The following is a 16038-nucleotide window of genomic DNA, read 5'->3' as shown; positions in this document are numbered from 1 at the left end:
ACACGAGTCCAACCGTCCGTGGTCTCCTTGGAAATTGGCGACTTCATTACTGACCCAGCTGATAATATTTTTTTCGAATTCTGCATGAATTAATTCTCACCAAACCCCCATCCCCTCTATAAATTGAGGAGATGGTTTCTCCACAACCCATGAATCTCTCAACACAAACAGAACAAACACTTTCTCCCAACTTCCCACATCCTTTTAACAATCCCGCCGGAATTGTTCCCGGGACTTGACAAAAACCGGTATGGCCGCAGTCCCCACCGGGCTTTCGGTGCGGCAGAGTCTAGGCGTAACCCTGATGGTGCCCTTCAAGGTATCCCAGAGGGATGTTGTTAGAGAACCTAATGTCTTTCCCCGGAGCACACCCCCGACGAGGAAGACGTGCGAATTCACCTCATAGGCGGTGCTCGAGTGTTGCCGTCTCCAACGGCCAACACTTGAGAGGAACGAAGAGAATCGAGGGAACATCATGGGGGAGGGTATCCCGGAGCCCCTGTATCTGCTCTTCTCTTTGTTCCAGCTCCGCCTAGCCGAGGAGGGAGTGGTTGGGGGCCTGAGAGCATGATTGTCCTTCACCTCCTCCACCGCGTGTCAAGCTCTCCCATTCTCTTGGTGCCAAATAAAAGCACGAGTTGACAGTTCCCTCCGGCTAGCCTCTCCCTAGGGCGGCTCCACCTGGGCCTCTGATTGTAGGAATAGCAGGTGGCTATTAGCTCGTAAATTTGCTTGTAGAACAGGCCTACTTGAGCCTCTGATTGTAATATATAATTTTTCTATGCATGAAATAATAATATCAAGATTTTTCTTTGCTTGTTTTGTTTTTCTCTTTTTTTTTTTTACTGCCAAATCTTTCATACACTCTTTTTTTTTAAAACGAATACTTAGAACTTAGAACACTTATCTGGTGTGCCGGCCAGCACCCTAATCCTTCCCACAGACGGCGCCAATTGTAGGGACTCAACTTGGATTGACCCTGAGTGATGGGTTTTCAGCCCAATAAGCCCAAACAATAAATTTATAGAGAGTGAAGTGAAAGGTTTAGGTGCTGGCCGTCGATCACCAAGCATGAACTTTCTTGTAACAAAAAAAAATGCTAAGAGTTTTTCTTTCAAGGGGGGAGATGCTCCTCGGCCTGTGGCCGAGGAGGCCTTATGGTTCTCCCTTTTTCTTCCCCCCCTCTTTCATTTACTTTACTAACTTTTCTTTTATAATTTTCATCCTCCTATCCCCTCTTTCCATCTGTTGATCATCTATTTGCCTTCTTATCTGGCCGTCCGTCCCATCAGAGGCCTTATCGGTACTCAAGTGGTTCACTCTGATCAACATTATCCTGCCAAGGGGTTACCTCCCCATTAATGCTGCCAGGGGGAGTTAGTTGAATGCATTAAATGTGAGAATGACAGCTTACTTTGGGGTTAGTCTCTCCCTAAAATCTCCTTCGTTAGGCCGAGGATGAGGTGGTCCTCGGTGTGGATTGAGAAAAGAGGCTTCCCCCAATTTAACCCAACAACAACAACAAAAGATGACCTATGCTCCTCGGCCTGGGCCTTGGGCCTGTTTCGTGATGGGCCGAGGCTGTCAAGCTCATAGGCCCCACACTTTCTATTTGATTTTTTAAATCATTCTTTTTCCCTCTCCTCTCTCTCTCTCTCTCTCTCTTCAATCCACAGAAAAAGAGGAGGAAGAAGAAGAAGAAGAAGAAGAAATTAACCCAAACAAATCTAAAAACTCATCACAAATTGAACTCAAAATAACCCAAAACAAAATCCAACCAAAAACCTATTTGAATAAACCAAATCAACCCAAAACCCATGTCACAGCTACTGTCACTGTTGCCATGGAAGCTTGGGCTAAGTGCTTGCAACCACCATGAGAGAGAAAATGAAGATACGGGCCCAATTGAACTGAATCGAGTCTGTGATGGTTGGTTCAAGGATCGGGTTTGCCTTAGATTTATATGCAAATGCCAAAAATGGACTTGGATTGATATGGGTTTGTGTTGAAGTGATGGGCAGAGAATGGATGACACCATGAGAGAGAGTATTGTTCTGATAAAACATAGAGAGAGAGAGTGTGTTTTAATGTGGGTAGGGGGGTAAGTGAAACAATAGTCATGCTTTTGCAAATGGTTAAAGTGCGCTTTTATGCTAAAATAGATAGAAAATTTTAAATAGACGGATGCGAATCCTCTTAATAAAACAAAAAAGAAGAGGTATTATTTATTTATTTTACAACTCAGAAAACCCTACTAAGATCTGATGGGAATAAGATAAGCCCTATACAAAACAGTAAATTTGAAATATAGAATAGATGAGCTAGTGATTTGTTGCAAATTTTCTCCCTTTTCTCTTTTGAGTTTTTTTGTGCTCAGGCGATTGATTAGGGAACTAGGGAAAGCTAAAAGAAAAAAAAAAGAAAAAAAAAAAGGCTGACAAAGTACTTCAACTTCCTAAAAAATGAACTGAAAATAACAGCAATGTTGGCTTATGAAGTCTGCAATACCCGACAGCGGTATTCTCCCAATGCCCAAATAGGAAATATGTTCCTGTAAGCAGCGTAGGTGATCATACAATTCCTGTTGAAGACCCCCATGATTTCCTGTGATAAAAATAAAATAAGTATTATTAAACATAAAATTAGCATTGTAAATAAACAGCAACCTTTCCCTTTTTCCATAAAAGTTATCTACAAATATTTCATAAATCAACACGCTTAGGGTTTTCAGGATCTAAAATAGTTGGTTCAACTCACAGTTTCGGTTCTTAAAAGCTTGAGCTCAACCCCCAATTTCAATAGTGGCACAGTTTTAGCATAAGTTTCAGACCAGATTTTCAAGTTTATTTATTAAAATACAATTTTAAGCCACCAAAGGAAACGCATTGAAAGTTGTTTCTATAACTATTATTAATCTATAGTAGCAACAAGAAAATATATAAATAAAGAAAATTATCAAAGAAACAATAAGCAATTTATCATGGTCAAAGAAGGGCATAAAAAAGAAGCTTTACATCAGAGGGAAAAAGAAAGAAAACAGGAATGTCATACATGCCAAAGCCATGTACTTTCTATTTACCATCTGCCTACTTAGGTATAAGAATAATCAACAACTTCAACCCAGATATAAGCGCCGACATTTTGAAAGAAAGATATAAGATGCTGGTTTTTATGGAAATCGATTAAACATGCTATACTGAGTACATTATAGGATTACCTGTTGAGGAAAATCTCCGTTCTCCATTTGAGAATTTATCAAAAATTTGGCCGCCTGGTGCAGTGGTGTTGGGTCCCTCTCAGCCTGGTCCAGAAAAATTTCAAGAATAAAATAAATTGCATTTGCAAGAAAATAAAACCTATCACAAGGTATTTATTAGAAGACATATCCAAATCCAGCTCCTTTGCAGTTCTCACAAGGAATTCCAAGTTGAGTTGGAAAATCTCAACTATGGAATCATGTTTGAAGAATGAGATCAAGTCAAATCATTCAAAAAATGGCACTCTTTCTTTTCATCTTTCTTTGTTCACATGGATTTGATGTGTCCCAATTTTGAGTTTCACCCGCAGCCAAAGGTTGCCAAACAACACATGCAATTCTGATTGGAAACTCTGGAGGAGCCCACTCTAATCCAAATCCTTATCAACACTAGAAAATTTCATTGAAATAAAAACATGTGGCACAAGCGTTATCAACTAAGCTCATATTCTTCAAATACTCTTATAAGGAAAAGGAACTTCCATTTTTTCTTAAACTGTTATTAATAGCACTATGAACATATGAACATACTTCTGATCAAGAGTAAAAGGAGGTCAAAGAGGCTATATGATAAGTAAATTAAATCAAAATTGTCCAAATCACAAGCTATGGAACCCTTGTCTACAAAACAGGTCATGAAGTAAAACTTGATGCATACCTGCCCAGCATCTATAAGTGCCAAAATAGCCCATGCAGTATTTACAACATGAGCCCTGTTGCCCTCTAAATTTGAATACACCTGTTGCCAACATAGAAAAAGCAACAGAAAACGCATTTAATATAATGATGGACAAGACCTATATAGAAATATCAGCATTGAGCACCGTTGGATTTTGTTTTCTCACCCAAGATTAGTGGTTTGATAAGCTAATCCATGTTATCAAGAACCATTTCAATCAAGTTAATTATATTACATAATTTCCTTTCACTTTGTTTACGCTTGTAATAAGTCTATACTCCAAAATTTGAAAAATGCATAATTTGAACATAGAAAATAAATAGAAGCTTGGGAGCCACCCCACAAAATTTGAGAGAGAAAACCCCCCTCCCACTTATCAAAACCACAAAGAAGGATTTGAAATTTTTGGACCTTGGCCACTAAGAAGCCCTTGGCTCTGCCTCAACATGGAAATAGATCAACGTTATCAACCATTATAGCAGGGATGGAAGCTATTAGCTACACCAGAATTGTTATCCAGAGAAACTAATAGCATTGGTCAGTTACAGATTATGAATAAATTTAAGAGAAAATGAACAGGCAGTATGGGGATACTGCTTCAGGGATAGGGGTCTCTATCACAATCCCCATCAAGCTCAGAATACTATCTCGGAATGTCTGTGGTAAGAATGATGTGGGAAAAAGGCAAAGTATCAAAAATCAATTAAGGGATTAGAAGGAAACATTGTGTGCTTTCAGGAGAAAAAAATTAGGTCCTTGACTAGGTAAACAGTGAGGAGCATTGGCAGAAACCAATTTGTGAATTGGTCTTGTTTGCACTCGGTGGTAACTTCATGTGGTATTTAACTATGGGACAAAAGAGTCTTTTACAAACTGGAAGAGGCAGTGAGCAGTTTCTGTTTCCTGAAGTTTAGAAGCACTGTTGGTGGCTACATTTGGGCTTTTTCAGGAATATATGACCCAATGCAGCTGGGGAAAGAAGACAACTGTGGCAGAAATTCGCAGGGGTACACGGTTGGTGGGGATTTGTGTAGGGGAGGGGGGGAGGTGTTGGGGGGATTTTAATGTCAATCATTTTCCTAGTGAAAGAGTGGAAGCAGAAAGGATTTCCACAGCCATGTGGGATTTTTGTGATTTCATTTCAAATCAGGGGCAGATGGATTTACCATTGAAGCTGGTACTCTTACCAGGTCCAACAAACATGAGCATCAATGTCCAAATTGGACAGGTTTCTCATTAAAACACATCGGGAAGAGTACTCCAACGACCATTTTCCAATTATGCTTGATGTTAATAGGATAAACAGAGGGAATGTATCATTTTAATTTGAAAATGTGTGGCTTAAATTGGAGGGTTTTGTAGATTAGGTTATACAATGGGGGACAATTTATCAGTTTCTTGGAGCACATGTAAGACTGATATATTAAATGTCATGCATGCCTTTGGAAAGAAGAGTATATCTGATGCAAAAATAAAAAAAATTACCTTGTTTTGACATGAAAGATAGCTCTCTCCCCAGCCACCAGAAGGAAGCTGCTTAGACAGTAGAAAGTCACAAGCTTTCTGGATACTAGAGCAATTGTTGAAGTTCTTTCCAGCAGCCACCAACCCTTTTACCCCAAACCACGTACCATAGGTGAAGCAAACACCCCAAGAACCATACCTGTTCAGCACTTTTAGATATTAAAGGTACATAACCCATGAAATAAATAGCAAAAGCAAATCACTTGTCACACTTGAACATGAATAAAAAACAAAGAATTCAGTGAGACACAGCTCATGGACTAATAGATGGAGAAGCAAACCATGAACCATCTGATTCTTGTATCTTTTCAATGAACATAACAGCTCTTTTGATACAGAGTTCTATTTCTTCTTGACAATGCCCGGGATATGATTTCTTAAATAATGTTAAAGCTTGAATTGCTGCTGAGGTGCATTCCACATAACTACGGCCATTAAAGTCATTATCAAACATTAAATTCATCTCACAAGAGAACATAGCAACTAATTGAAGTCAGTGTAGATATCTTACGGATAATCAATAACAATGTCACCGAAGGTTTCTGCAGGGTTGATCAACTGAAGACAAAGAACAAGATGGAATCTATTACCTTTCCATGATCTAGAGCTTAACTAATGATGGAACACATGTTTCCGTGCATGTTTTCTATGCATAACAACTAAGGCAAACTCATGATACATTTTATAGTGTGCAAGTTAACACAACTTTTTTTCATTCTTCCATTAAGATTATAGTCTATGAAAATTATTGAAAATTTTCCTGGCCTTTAACTGTGGTAAGTGACAATAAATACATCAATACTTCATCCACTAACCCAAAAAACAAAAAATCAAGCCCATTTTACACTAGTAAAATTATTTAAATTTTATGCAAGTATACAATCTGTCACTACATGATTTAGCCTGATATCTTCAGCAAAAGAGCCGTAAGCTAAAAATCAAACATTAAAGAAAAAAAGAGGTGGGGGTAGTAGGGGAATTAAGGGCCCAATGCATTAATCATTCAAGGAAAAATCAACAAAACAGAAAAAAAATAAAAAAAATAAAAGGAAAAAAGAAAAGAAAAGAAAAAATGGAAAAGATAATATAACTGAAAAAAAAGGTGATATAAATGATGCCTTCCGGCCCCCAAAAGAAGAAGAAAAAAGAAACAAAAATTTAGTAGAGACAAAAAGGGAAAGAGAAAGAGGATGGCCAGATATTTTTTTAGGAAAAAAAGAGAGTAGAAACATATAAAAGACATGCACAAATTACAGGATAAGAAAAGAAAAGAAAAAATAAAGCCCCTATACCAAGGGAAAAATTCCAAAAAGAGGTACTTAGTTCAAATGAGAGAACTCTTCTCACTCCAGTTGATTATATACAACTCCATCCAAAGTTAATGCACCCTCTTTTCTCAAAACAATAGAATAGGAGTGACATCCCACAACACCTTGAGTTTACCCAAAGCCCCTAATAATTCAACCTAGGAGGGATCATTGACGAAGCCTTAAAACAGATGAAAATAAAATACCAAAAAGACTGAGTGAGCATAAACTTGTGTGAGAACAATGAATAAAGGTGATGATCAACTGAATCCTTAGAGATAAGCCAGGCAACAGTGAAGCACAAAATAGAAACATTAACAGCAACAGGTCCACTGAAGAGGCTCATGGTAATGGGGTATGATCTTCGTTATTTTTACGTGAAGTTCCAGATCTCAAGACTAATGACCAAGAACATGCATCAGAAAGCTTGAGATTTGGACTTGAAAGGGGGAACAAATATGAAAGTTTCATCATTTTTCTATATTTCATACATGCTACATATTTGACAGGTAATCCCAAAAAACAAAGGGAAGAAGACATCCCACATGACAACAACCACAACATCTAGACATGAAAAAGATCAGACTCAGCCATATATATATATATATATATAAAGGAACAGAATGAATGCTTATACCTTATTTATTATAATAAACACACCTTAACACTATACTGCTCGAGGAAGGAGACCATTAAAAGTAACTCATGGTTGCCCACAAGCCTTAGAACGGGATAAAATACAGTAAGTAAAATAAGGAAACTTAAACATTACTGGTAACAAGCACTAAAAGGAGGCTACCTCCAACCACTGATAGGATCTTGTGAGCTCATATGTTGCAAAACCGCCATCTCCATTCTGCATTGATATTAAAAAATAGCCTATCAGAAATTATCTCAAACACAATGGTTGATACTGTGTACAGATGGGAACAAGAACAAGCAGCAGAATGAAAAGGCTTAACAAAAGTTAGTTATTATACAATTGGCTGAGTTTGTGTGTTAAAGTATTAGCAGATGACCAAATTTTAAACCCATAAGTATACTCACATAGGCATGCAGACCACATATTACGACTTTCAGAGAAGGTATGCTCAGCACATTGAGTAGAAATGATTGGTGATGCACTGGCTATTAAACCAGTATAATTATTTAATTAAATTATCAGAATGCAAACTACCTGTAATGAGAGAATGACATTTACAGCGTCATAGAATTGCTTTGTGTCTAATGGTTCACCAACATATGTTGGAATTTTAGATAATAAAAGGGCAGCCTGAAATATAAAAGGAAAAAGAAGTTATAACCCACAAAATAACCAAACAAAATAGTTTGAGATTAATAAACTCTTACTTTCAATCCTTCTGCTGTGCAGTCTGAGATGGGCCAACCGTGATCGGCAGTTGAGAAAGGCCAGGCGCCTTTTGAAATGTGGCGATACCAAAAATCAAGATTGCCTGGGCAATCATCTAAAACCTTCAGAGCAAAGAAAAACCAATCAACAAGGAAAAAGGTGAAGGAATTGAATTAATCACAGTATTAAGAAGCCCTAGACAACAAATAAGTATTAATAAATGAAGAAAAAAATTCACCTGCGATTTTTTTATGAACGTATGTGCTTTTTTGAGAGTTGGACCATACTCTTCCAAAAGATTGGTTGAAATAATTGCTTGAGCAGCAAAAGCAGTATCCCATAATTGACTCCCATTATAACCCTGCAACAAAGTCATCAGTATGCACTATAAATTTTGATATATAACCACAGTCAAATTGTATGAAACATTTTAATAATTGCAACTTCATGAAAATTGCACATTTGAATTGGTTATAGAAAGGAACAACATGGACCTGCATTTTCATGCCATCTTCAGCAATCCACAGATAATCATGTATTCTGGGAAGATGCAACTTAAAAGCTTCTGAATTTGGATCTTCCACCCAACAACAGAGCATATTTAACACCTGCAAATCATAGTAACTTCAAACTATAATTCTCAAATTGAAATAAAAAGCCTAACACCTTGTCTCAAATTGGAATACAGAGATTAGATTATGAACCAAAAGAAATTGTATAATTCTTAATAATAAATTAACTGCCAGTACTGACAGCAAGTACCTCACCGGCTCACCCTCCTGTTTAACAGATAGAAGTTCAACACCAAAAAAGAGTACGGTTGAGACAAAATACCTTGTTTACAGGTCCTATGCAAATATAACGAGTATTTTCATCTTCATAGTTTATGTGCTCAATCGCAGTGTGAAGAGCCTTTTCTCTCAATTTTTTTCCAGGCCAATGCATTAAAACTGGCTCAACAACTTTATGAAGAGATGCCCAAAGTACATCCTGCACCAGTGGGTGCGGGTAGTACAAATCTTCCTGTGAAAAGAAAATAATGAATCCTTTTCCCATCATAGCACTGATCCAAATGAAAGTATAAACTGGTAGCTGCTAACACCAGCAAAATTAACTACAGAGTTATGCTTTTTCATATTCCTTAGCATTTTATTAGAACCAAAGCACAATGTCTATCCATTCAACCTTATTGCCAAGGTTCTTAGAATACCCAAAACCCATAGAAATTAGCTCATTGTGATATCTGAAATTAGTTTGCTTCACACACAGGATACAGAATGTCAACTTTAATGCATTACTTTCTCATGGTACCAAAAAGAAGTGACCACCAAAAATGGATCTTGTATGTTCAATGAGTTCACCATGTTATTAAAAAAAATCAAACCAATGGCACTTTTACTAAGGATTCTATTCACAACTTAGGTATCAATACAGCATTTGCACCACAATTAAGAATTCAAGCTAAAACACGAAAAGGATTGATAGAAAACAATCCAAGTTACTTTCTCAGGGTGGTTTAGTATACAATCCTTTATGAGTATTTGAGACGTGGCTCTATCTACATTCCCTGTAGCCTAGGAGTTGTGGTCTTTTGCATTTACAGCCTTTGGAGTGATAGGGGTGATGCCAACACAGGTGACTTTCTGTTTTCATGAAGAGGAGCATTTGGCTGTCATTGAAACCTCGTTCGGCAAGCAACTCCCAATTGCATCTTGCATCATGTGGACCATTTGGAGAGAGAAAAACCACAGGACTTTTGAAGATGAAGAGAAATCAATGCAAGATATTAATAATAGTTTTTTGAGATCTTTGTTTGAATATTGTGCTACAATTGGCACTTATAAAAATATATTGCGCTCCAATTGAGCCGGGGGGGGGGGGGGGGGTTGTCATGTAACTCTGTTGTCGATATTTTGGAGCATATGAATGTTTGTTTGTAATTGCTTATGGAAGTCGCCATTTTGAGCTATTATTTCCTTTGAATAAAATATCTTACTTATAAAAAAAATTCTAACATTCTTATGTTGAATAGTCCAATGCAAGAATTGGCTGTTGACACATTTGTGAGCAAGTAATGACGCATGGAGTTTCAACACAATGGTTAAAGTCTGTAATTATAGGAATTTTAAAGATACAGATTTTTTAAAACATCATCAAAATTTCTTCCAAATTCTCAATAAGGTGCAGAGAAGAGTGCAAAGTAATGCAAAGAATTAAAAATGTATCTTTACATGACAAGCTTAGATTTGACCGGATAAAAATAACATTTTGACCAACCTTTGCACATAGGCTGCGTGCCTCATTCCAATCTATTTCATGATAGGGGACATTATAGAGCTCCTTCCTCAAAGACAAAACTGTTGGTGTAATTGGACCTACAAATCTCTTCCCATATAAGTATGACATTGGCAAATAGACCATCCGGCAGTGACACCACATCCTTCCTGCAGAGTGGAATGAAAATTAATAGCTTCCCTTTGACATAATTTTGGTGCAAGAATTATGCACTTGTTACGTATGTCAATTAGAAACCAAGTTCACTTCAAGTTTTTTGACAAATGAAATCACCATACAATGCAAAAGCAAAGGACAACCATAAAGGCTAAGGATAGTTACATTCATCCCAGTTGCAATTTGTGCAAGAATCTTTTGGGGGAAAAACTGACAAGTATGTCAGAGAAGTTTTTTTTTTTTTGGGGGGGGGGGGGGGGGGCGCTAATCAGCAAACCACAGCATGAGGAAGATGCTAAAATAGGATGCAGAACAAAAAAATAGGAGAAATAATCAATATATACGTCATAGACTCAAATTTCTCTCAAAATTGAGACTAGTGACCTTTTAGTGGTAAGTTACACACGTACCCATTTATTAAAAAAAAAAAAAAAAGTTAAGTTACACATGTACCCATCGGTCTGGGACCCAAGACCTTACCTCTATCCCATTATTGAGGGAGGAGGAAGTGCCATTTGAGCCAGAGCTCATTAGCAACTGAATTCTGATCTTGTTCAGCTCAAAAGCATCATTTTCATCCCTCAAAAACAAACTCAGTTCATTTTATTTAGATTAATGATTTCAATCATCAGCACCACATTCTAATGATATCAATAGAAAATATTGAAATTAATTTTAGAACCATTAAAGTTAATCACCTCCAAATCAAATTTTCAGTTATAAACTTGAATATCAACACCATGTCAAATAAATACAAGTCCCAAAGTAATGTACATAACCTTAGTGCATAGAACTTCTAGAAGAAAAACTCAAGTAATCAACTGTGATTTGGAAAAAAAGGATAAGACCCATTTATCCTCTTTTTTAAAAATAAAGCCATATTAGTGTTTGTTTGTATAAAGTGTAATAAATGGTTGTTTACCTGGATGAATTGGGAGCACGTAAGGAAGAAGCCATATCTCAGGGGGAAGGGGATTATTGCCAGACCATTCAAATGCTCCAAGTACCTATTACCAACAAGCAATACAAAAGGAACTAAGCAAATGCCCTAGATCACCAGCAAACATCAAGTTCATTGTTTAAACTGAAAATATAAAGGATAAAGTCTCAACTGAAAGCCACATCTTCCCCCACGAGGTTATCGCAGTAGCACTGCCATGGCTCAGAATCCAGGTACGCCCTCTCTCAATTGCTCCTTGCCCATCATTAGCTCCTTCACCAAGCAACCTTAATGTAACATAGCTTAAGACCGTACCAAACATGGTACTTGGGCCCTCAATGTGCAATCCCCACCCACCATCTTTGTTCTGCACTTACATATCTTTACATTAAGATGGTTTTTGGTCCAAGTGCAAGACTCTACAAAGGAAAGAATTTAACAAACAACTGAAAATAACTAAGAAACTGACAACATATAATACAGGATAAGTCAGGATAAGCTGTACTTGTAACATTGCAGAAAATTGTAATTACCTGATGATTGTAGAGGTAACGGCACATTTCCTTTTTATGTTCTTCAGATAAAACTGCATTTAGTGCTCCAGTGACAGACAAAGTAATTACCTAATCCATTATACAGGCAAAAAGTATGTCAAGAATAACATGATTATTTCTTTTGCAGAAAATTATAAAAAGAAGATACATATCAAGAAAAAAGGCATTATAAAGAAGATAATTAACTTTGACACCCCTCACACATTTTCTGAAGGCAAAATACAATTGTATCGTGATGATTACCAACCATAAAACTTATGAGGTCATTAGAATATCTTCTACAACAAAAGAGGTGCTGGTGGTAAGATTAGCACTTACCAAGCCAGGCAAAAGAAACATAGGACCTCCATAGTCCCCCGGCCAATGTCCATCATGGGCTTGGATAGTTGAATAGAAACTCATAGCCCTTCTTAACGTCTTTGTCACCATCTCCTCTTTAACATCCTCTGTTTCCTTTACTTTGACTTGGGGTAGAACTACATCACGTGGGTTTTCCTTGGAAAACTGTATTCAAGTAAGGAAAGGCCAATGGTTAAATATAAATGATGAAATTCAAGTAGAGCACTTTTTTTAAGGCAAAAAAATAACAAAGCATCAATACAATAGTGAAACTATAATTCAATCTCCGCCCAAGATGGAAGACGAGATGCATTGATCCAAAGGCCATAGGACACACCAGAGGGGAAAAAAAATCTTCAAAGAGACAGATATTTACCAATGTATGCCCTTTTTTACTATTTTTATTAGGGAAGGCATTTGAAATTACATGTCTTTTATTTCTAATGAAAAAACTAAGAAAAGAAAGTTATATCTTTACATTGATTTTCTTCAATTATATTGGACCACATATAAGATGTGGAAGGAGAACCATATGGTTAATTGCCAAAATTACCACATATAAGATGCCAATTGAATATCTCTATATATTCACTGAGAATAAACCACATTCAAACAGATTGATTTATATAATTCATTTGATTAATTCAATTAATCCGTCCACAAAAAACCTTGAATGATTAATGACCTCATTGTACAGTGAACAAAGTCTTGTAGACGCTATTTGGTTTGTTTGTTACATCAAGAACTCAAGAAGATACAAAAGCATGTTCTTTCCACGATCTGATGATAGAAACAAGGAATTTTCTTCTCTTCTTTCAAGAGACTTGGACCCTTCTTGTGAATGAAAATCAATTAACCCGAGAAAACACAACATGAAACCCACAATCATATTTCTTACATCATTTAAATCTTAAGTTGTAGTCTCTAGACATGTTGGTAAAAGTGTCAAGCGCACTTAAGCATAGGCCTCGTAGAGCCTAGGTGCAAAGCACATGCACACACTTGATTGAAGTAAAGCACACAGTTTTCAAATATAATATCTCATAACTTCTAATAGAAATATCTAACAAATAATAAAAATTAATAATAACTCAAAATTTGTATACTTTACCCATTAGGTAAGTGCAATTGTATAATGTTCGTAAGTTCAAATTTTACCTAAGTTATTTCAATTCTTAAAATTTTTATATAGTAAATTGAAAAAAAATTATCATTGGTCAAGATCATAATGATCTAGTCATAGAAGGTTTAAACATAATATTTTATATAATTCTCTTGTGCTCTATAAAAGTACATAAACATTATAGTTATGATCAAATGACATATATGGTTCAATTAACATACATCTAAAAGTCAAAGACCAAAAAGCACAAGATATGTAAATTAACCTTGTTCATGTCATAATAAAAAAATAAATTGTTTTTGTTTGTGTAATACAACACCCTAAGGATAGTGGTTGTGTAGTAAATAATTGGTTTATGTCATTTCTTTCAACATCAAGCAATTAATTTTGATGATTCGTATCTTTTTTAGCAATAAAATAAAAAAGCATGCCTAGGCGTGCTTTGGGCTTCTTCAAAAAGCTCCAAAAAAGCATGCCTAAAGCACGCTTCATTAAATGAGCTTTTTTTGGGCCTAGCAAAGCGTTGAGAGCTTGGGGCTTCGAGCTTTGAGCTTAAGCGTGCTTTAAGCATGACAACACTTATTGTACTTAAGCGCGCTTTTAACAACACTTATTGTACTTGGAGCTGGAACTACTCCCACCCCCCCCCCTTTTCTCCTTTCCTTCTTTTTTAGTAAATTTATTGCTTGTCATAGAAAATCATCTAAAAAAATGTCAATTATTTTATTACTTGTATGATATGAGCAGGTCCAAACTTGTCTGTCATTGGTTAGAGTAAATTTATTTTGATCTACATTCATGAGGTCACACTGTACTGGGTAATACTGACCTGCATGAATCATGATCAGCATACAAGTACTGTTGCACACCTTGTCCTGCTATTTTTTAAAAAAATCTTTAAAGCTTTATCAGCAATTTGTTTTTTTTTTTTTTTTGATAAGTACCAATAACTAAGGGATGAGAAAGAAAATATTGCAGAATATTAATTATTCTGAAGTTTAATTAAATAACAAAGCATATCTGATTTATTATAATATAATTAAGGTATAGTGAAGATTGTGTTTGAAAATGGGACCACCTGTTTTAATACCATGATAAATTACCTGTTGTCTCAAAAGCTTAAGATGTTTGCAAATGGTGACTTTCATCATTCTAACACTAGATAGTAAAGTGTAAGAATAAAAGAACACAAAGTGCTTAATTAATTTTTGGGATCAAAGGGTTCTTTGGGATTATTTCAAGAGATACTAAAAAAGAAACCAAAGTTGGATATGGGGATTAGAAGTCACCACCCACAAACAAAATTTTAGCAATAACGCTGTGAACAACTAGAACAGTTTCTGAAGAAATAAGCAAACCAAAAAAAAAAAAAACTATCATAGATTCATAGTGTTAAGAGTTCCTGTCGCCACTATTGTTGACTCCATCGTTATGAATCATCAACTTGCTGACCACAGCATCAATGACTATGATACCGAACCATTAAAAAACAATTCATTTAAACTCATCTAACCAAGACACCACCTCTAATTCGAATTGAGTTCTTGTCACAGTCACACAATTGTGATGACCTAACCAATACGTGAAAATCTCCATCAAGTAGTTTAACAACAATCAAGCAAACAACCACCAACTTCCTAATAAGGAAAACTCTCTCTCTCTCTCTCTCTCTCTCTAAGTTCACATCATATTAACATTTATCAAACCGCACACGAACCAAAATCACTCTATCACAATTCAATTTCTGATTGTGAATACATACATACATACATACATGTATATATATATATATATATAATTTTCTACAATTTCTGTAAAGTATGAGCATTCCTAATCGAATATTCCCCAAAAAAAATCATAAATAAATAGAGAAATTGTCAAATTCATTTCAAAATTTTTAAAAAATCAACAATTAATAAGAAAATTTATACTCAAAAGGATATCATTTTCGAAACAAGCAGAATTTCAATATTCATTAAAAAAAAAAAAAAACTCGATCACAATGATAAATACATGCATATATTCATTTGAATTTACCTGAATGCGCATAATTAGATCTGAGCTGTGCTTTTTGTGGAAGCGATTCTTGGTGAAATTCTCGCGAGCCGCCTCGATCTCGGCGAGTTGTTCCGGCGATCCGAGCTTGGGATCGAACTCCCAAACTTGTCGTCCTACGTGACCGTTCAGCGTCCTCAGCCATGGACTCCCTCCCTCCGCGACCTTCAGCTTCCACATTTTCCGCTACTACGCACAACGCAACAAACAATCAGCAATGCAACTCAGAGAAACAAAACTTCGAGTTGTTAATATTTACTTTTATCTTCGCTCAATCACTCTTGGCATATCCTACATGCCCGGTCTTCACTCAACAAATAACAAATTAAAAGCACTTCAGATTCAACAACTAATTTTTATTTTCAAGATTTTAGATTAAATTGGGTTGTTGTTAGGCTTCTTTTTTTTTTTTTTTAAATGCCAAAATATTGGTAAGAGGATTATATTAAGGTTATTTAA

General features: G+C 36.1%; 1 protein-coding gene across 1 annotated transcript; it reads right to left on the bottom strand.

Moving 5' to 3' along the window:
- Positions 1 to 2170: 2170 nt before the first annotated feature.
- Positions 2171 to 15790, bottom strand: LOC111985655 (cycloartenol synthase 2). The gene is made up of 18 exons (XM_065763032.1): positions 15562 to 15790; positions 12381 to 12566; positions 12042 to 12131; positions 11681 to 11875; positions 11491 to 11575; positions 10395 to 10561; positions 8952 to 9140; positions 8612 to 8725; positions 8356 to 8478; positions 8117 to 8239; positions 7944 to 8039; positions 7566 to 7622; positions 5971 to 6017; positions 5741 to 5884; positions 5421 to 5598; positions 3915 to 3995; positions 3218 to 3301; positions 2171 to 2604 (listed from the first exon to the last, which is right to left on the bottom strand). Exons 1-18 carry the CDS (start codon positions 15757 to 15759, stop codon positions 2491 to 2493), a joined length of 2271 nt encoding a protein of 756 aa, XP_065619104.1. The 5' UTR covers positions 15760 to 15790; the 3' UTR covers positions 2171 to 2490.
- Between the last annotated feature and the right edge of the window lie 248 nt (positions 15791 to 16038).

Source organism: Quercus suber, unplaced genomic scaffold (assembly GCF_002906115.3).
Source record: "Quercus suber isolate HL8 unplaced genomic scaffold, Cork oak 2.0 scaffold_487, whole genome shotgun sequence".
In the NCBI taxonomy this organism is placed as follows: domain Eukaryota; kingdom Viridiplantae; phylum Streptophyta; class Magnoliopsida; order Fagales; family Fagaceae; genus Quercus; species Quercus suber.
This window is presented reverse-complemented; position numbering and strand designations above follow the sequence as displayed.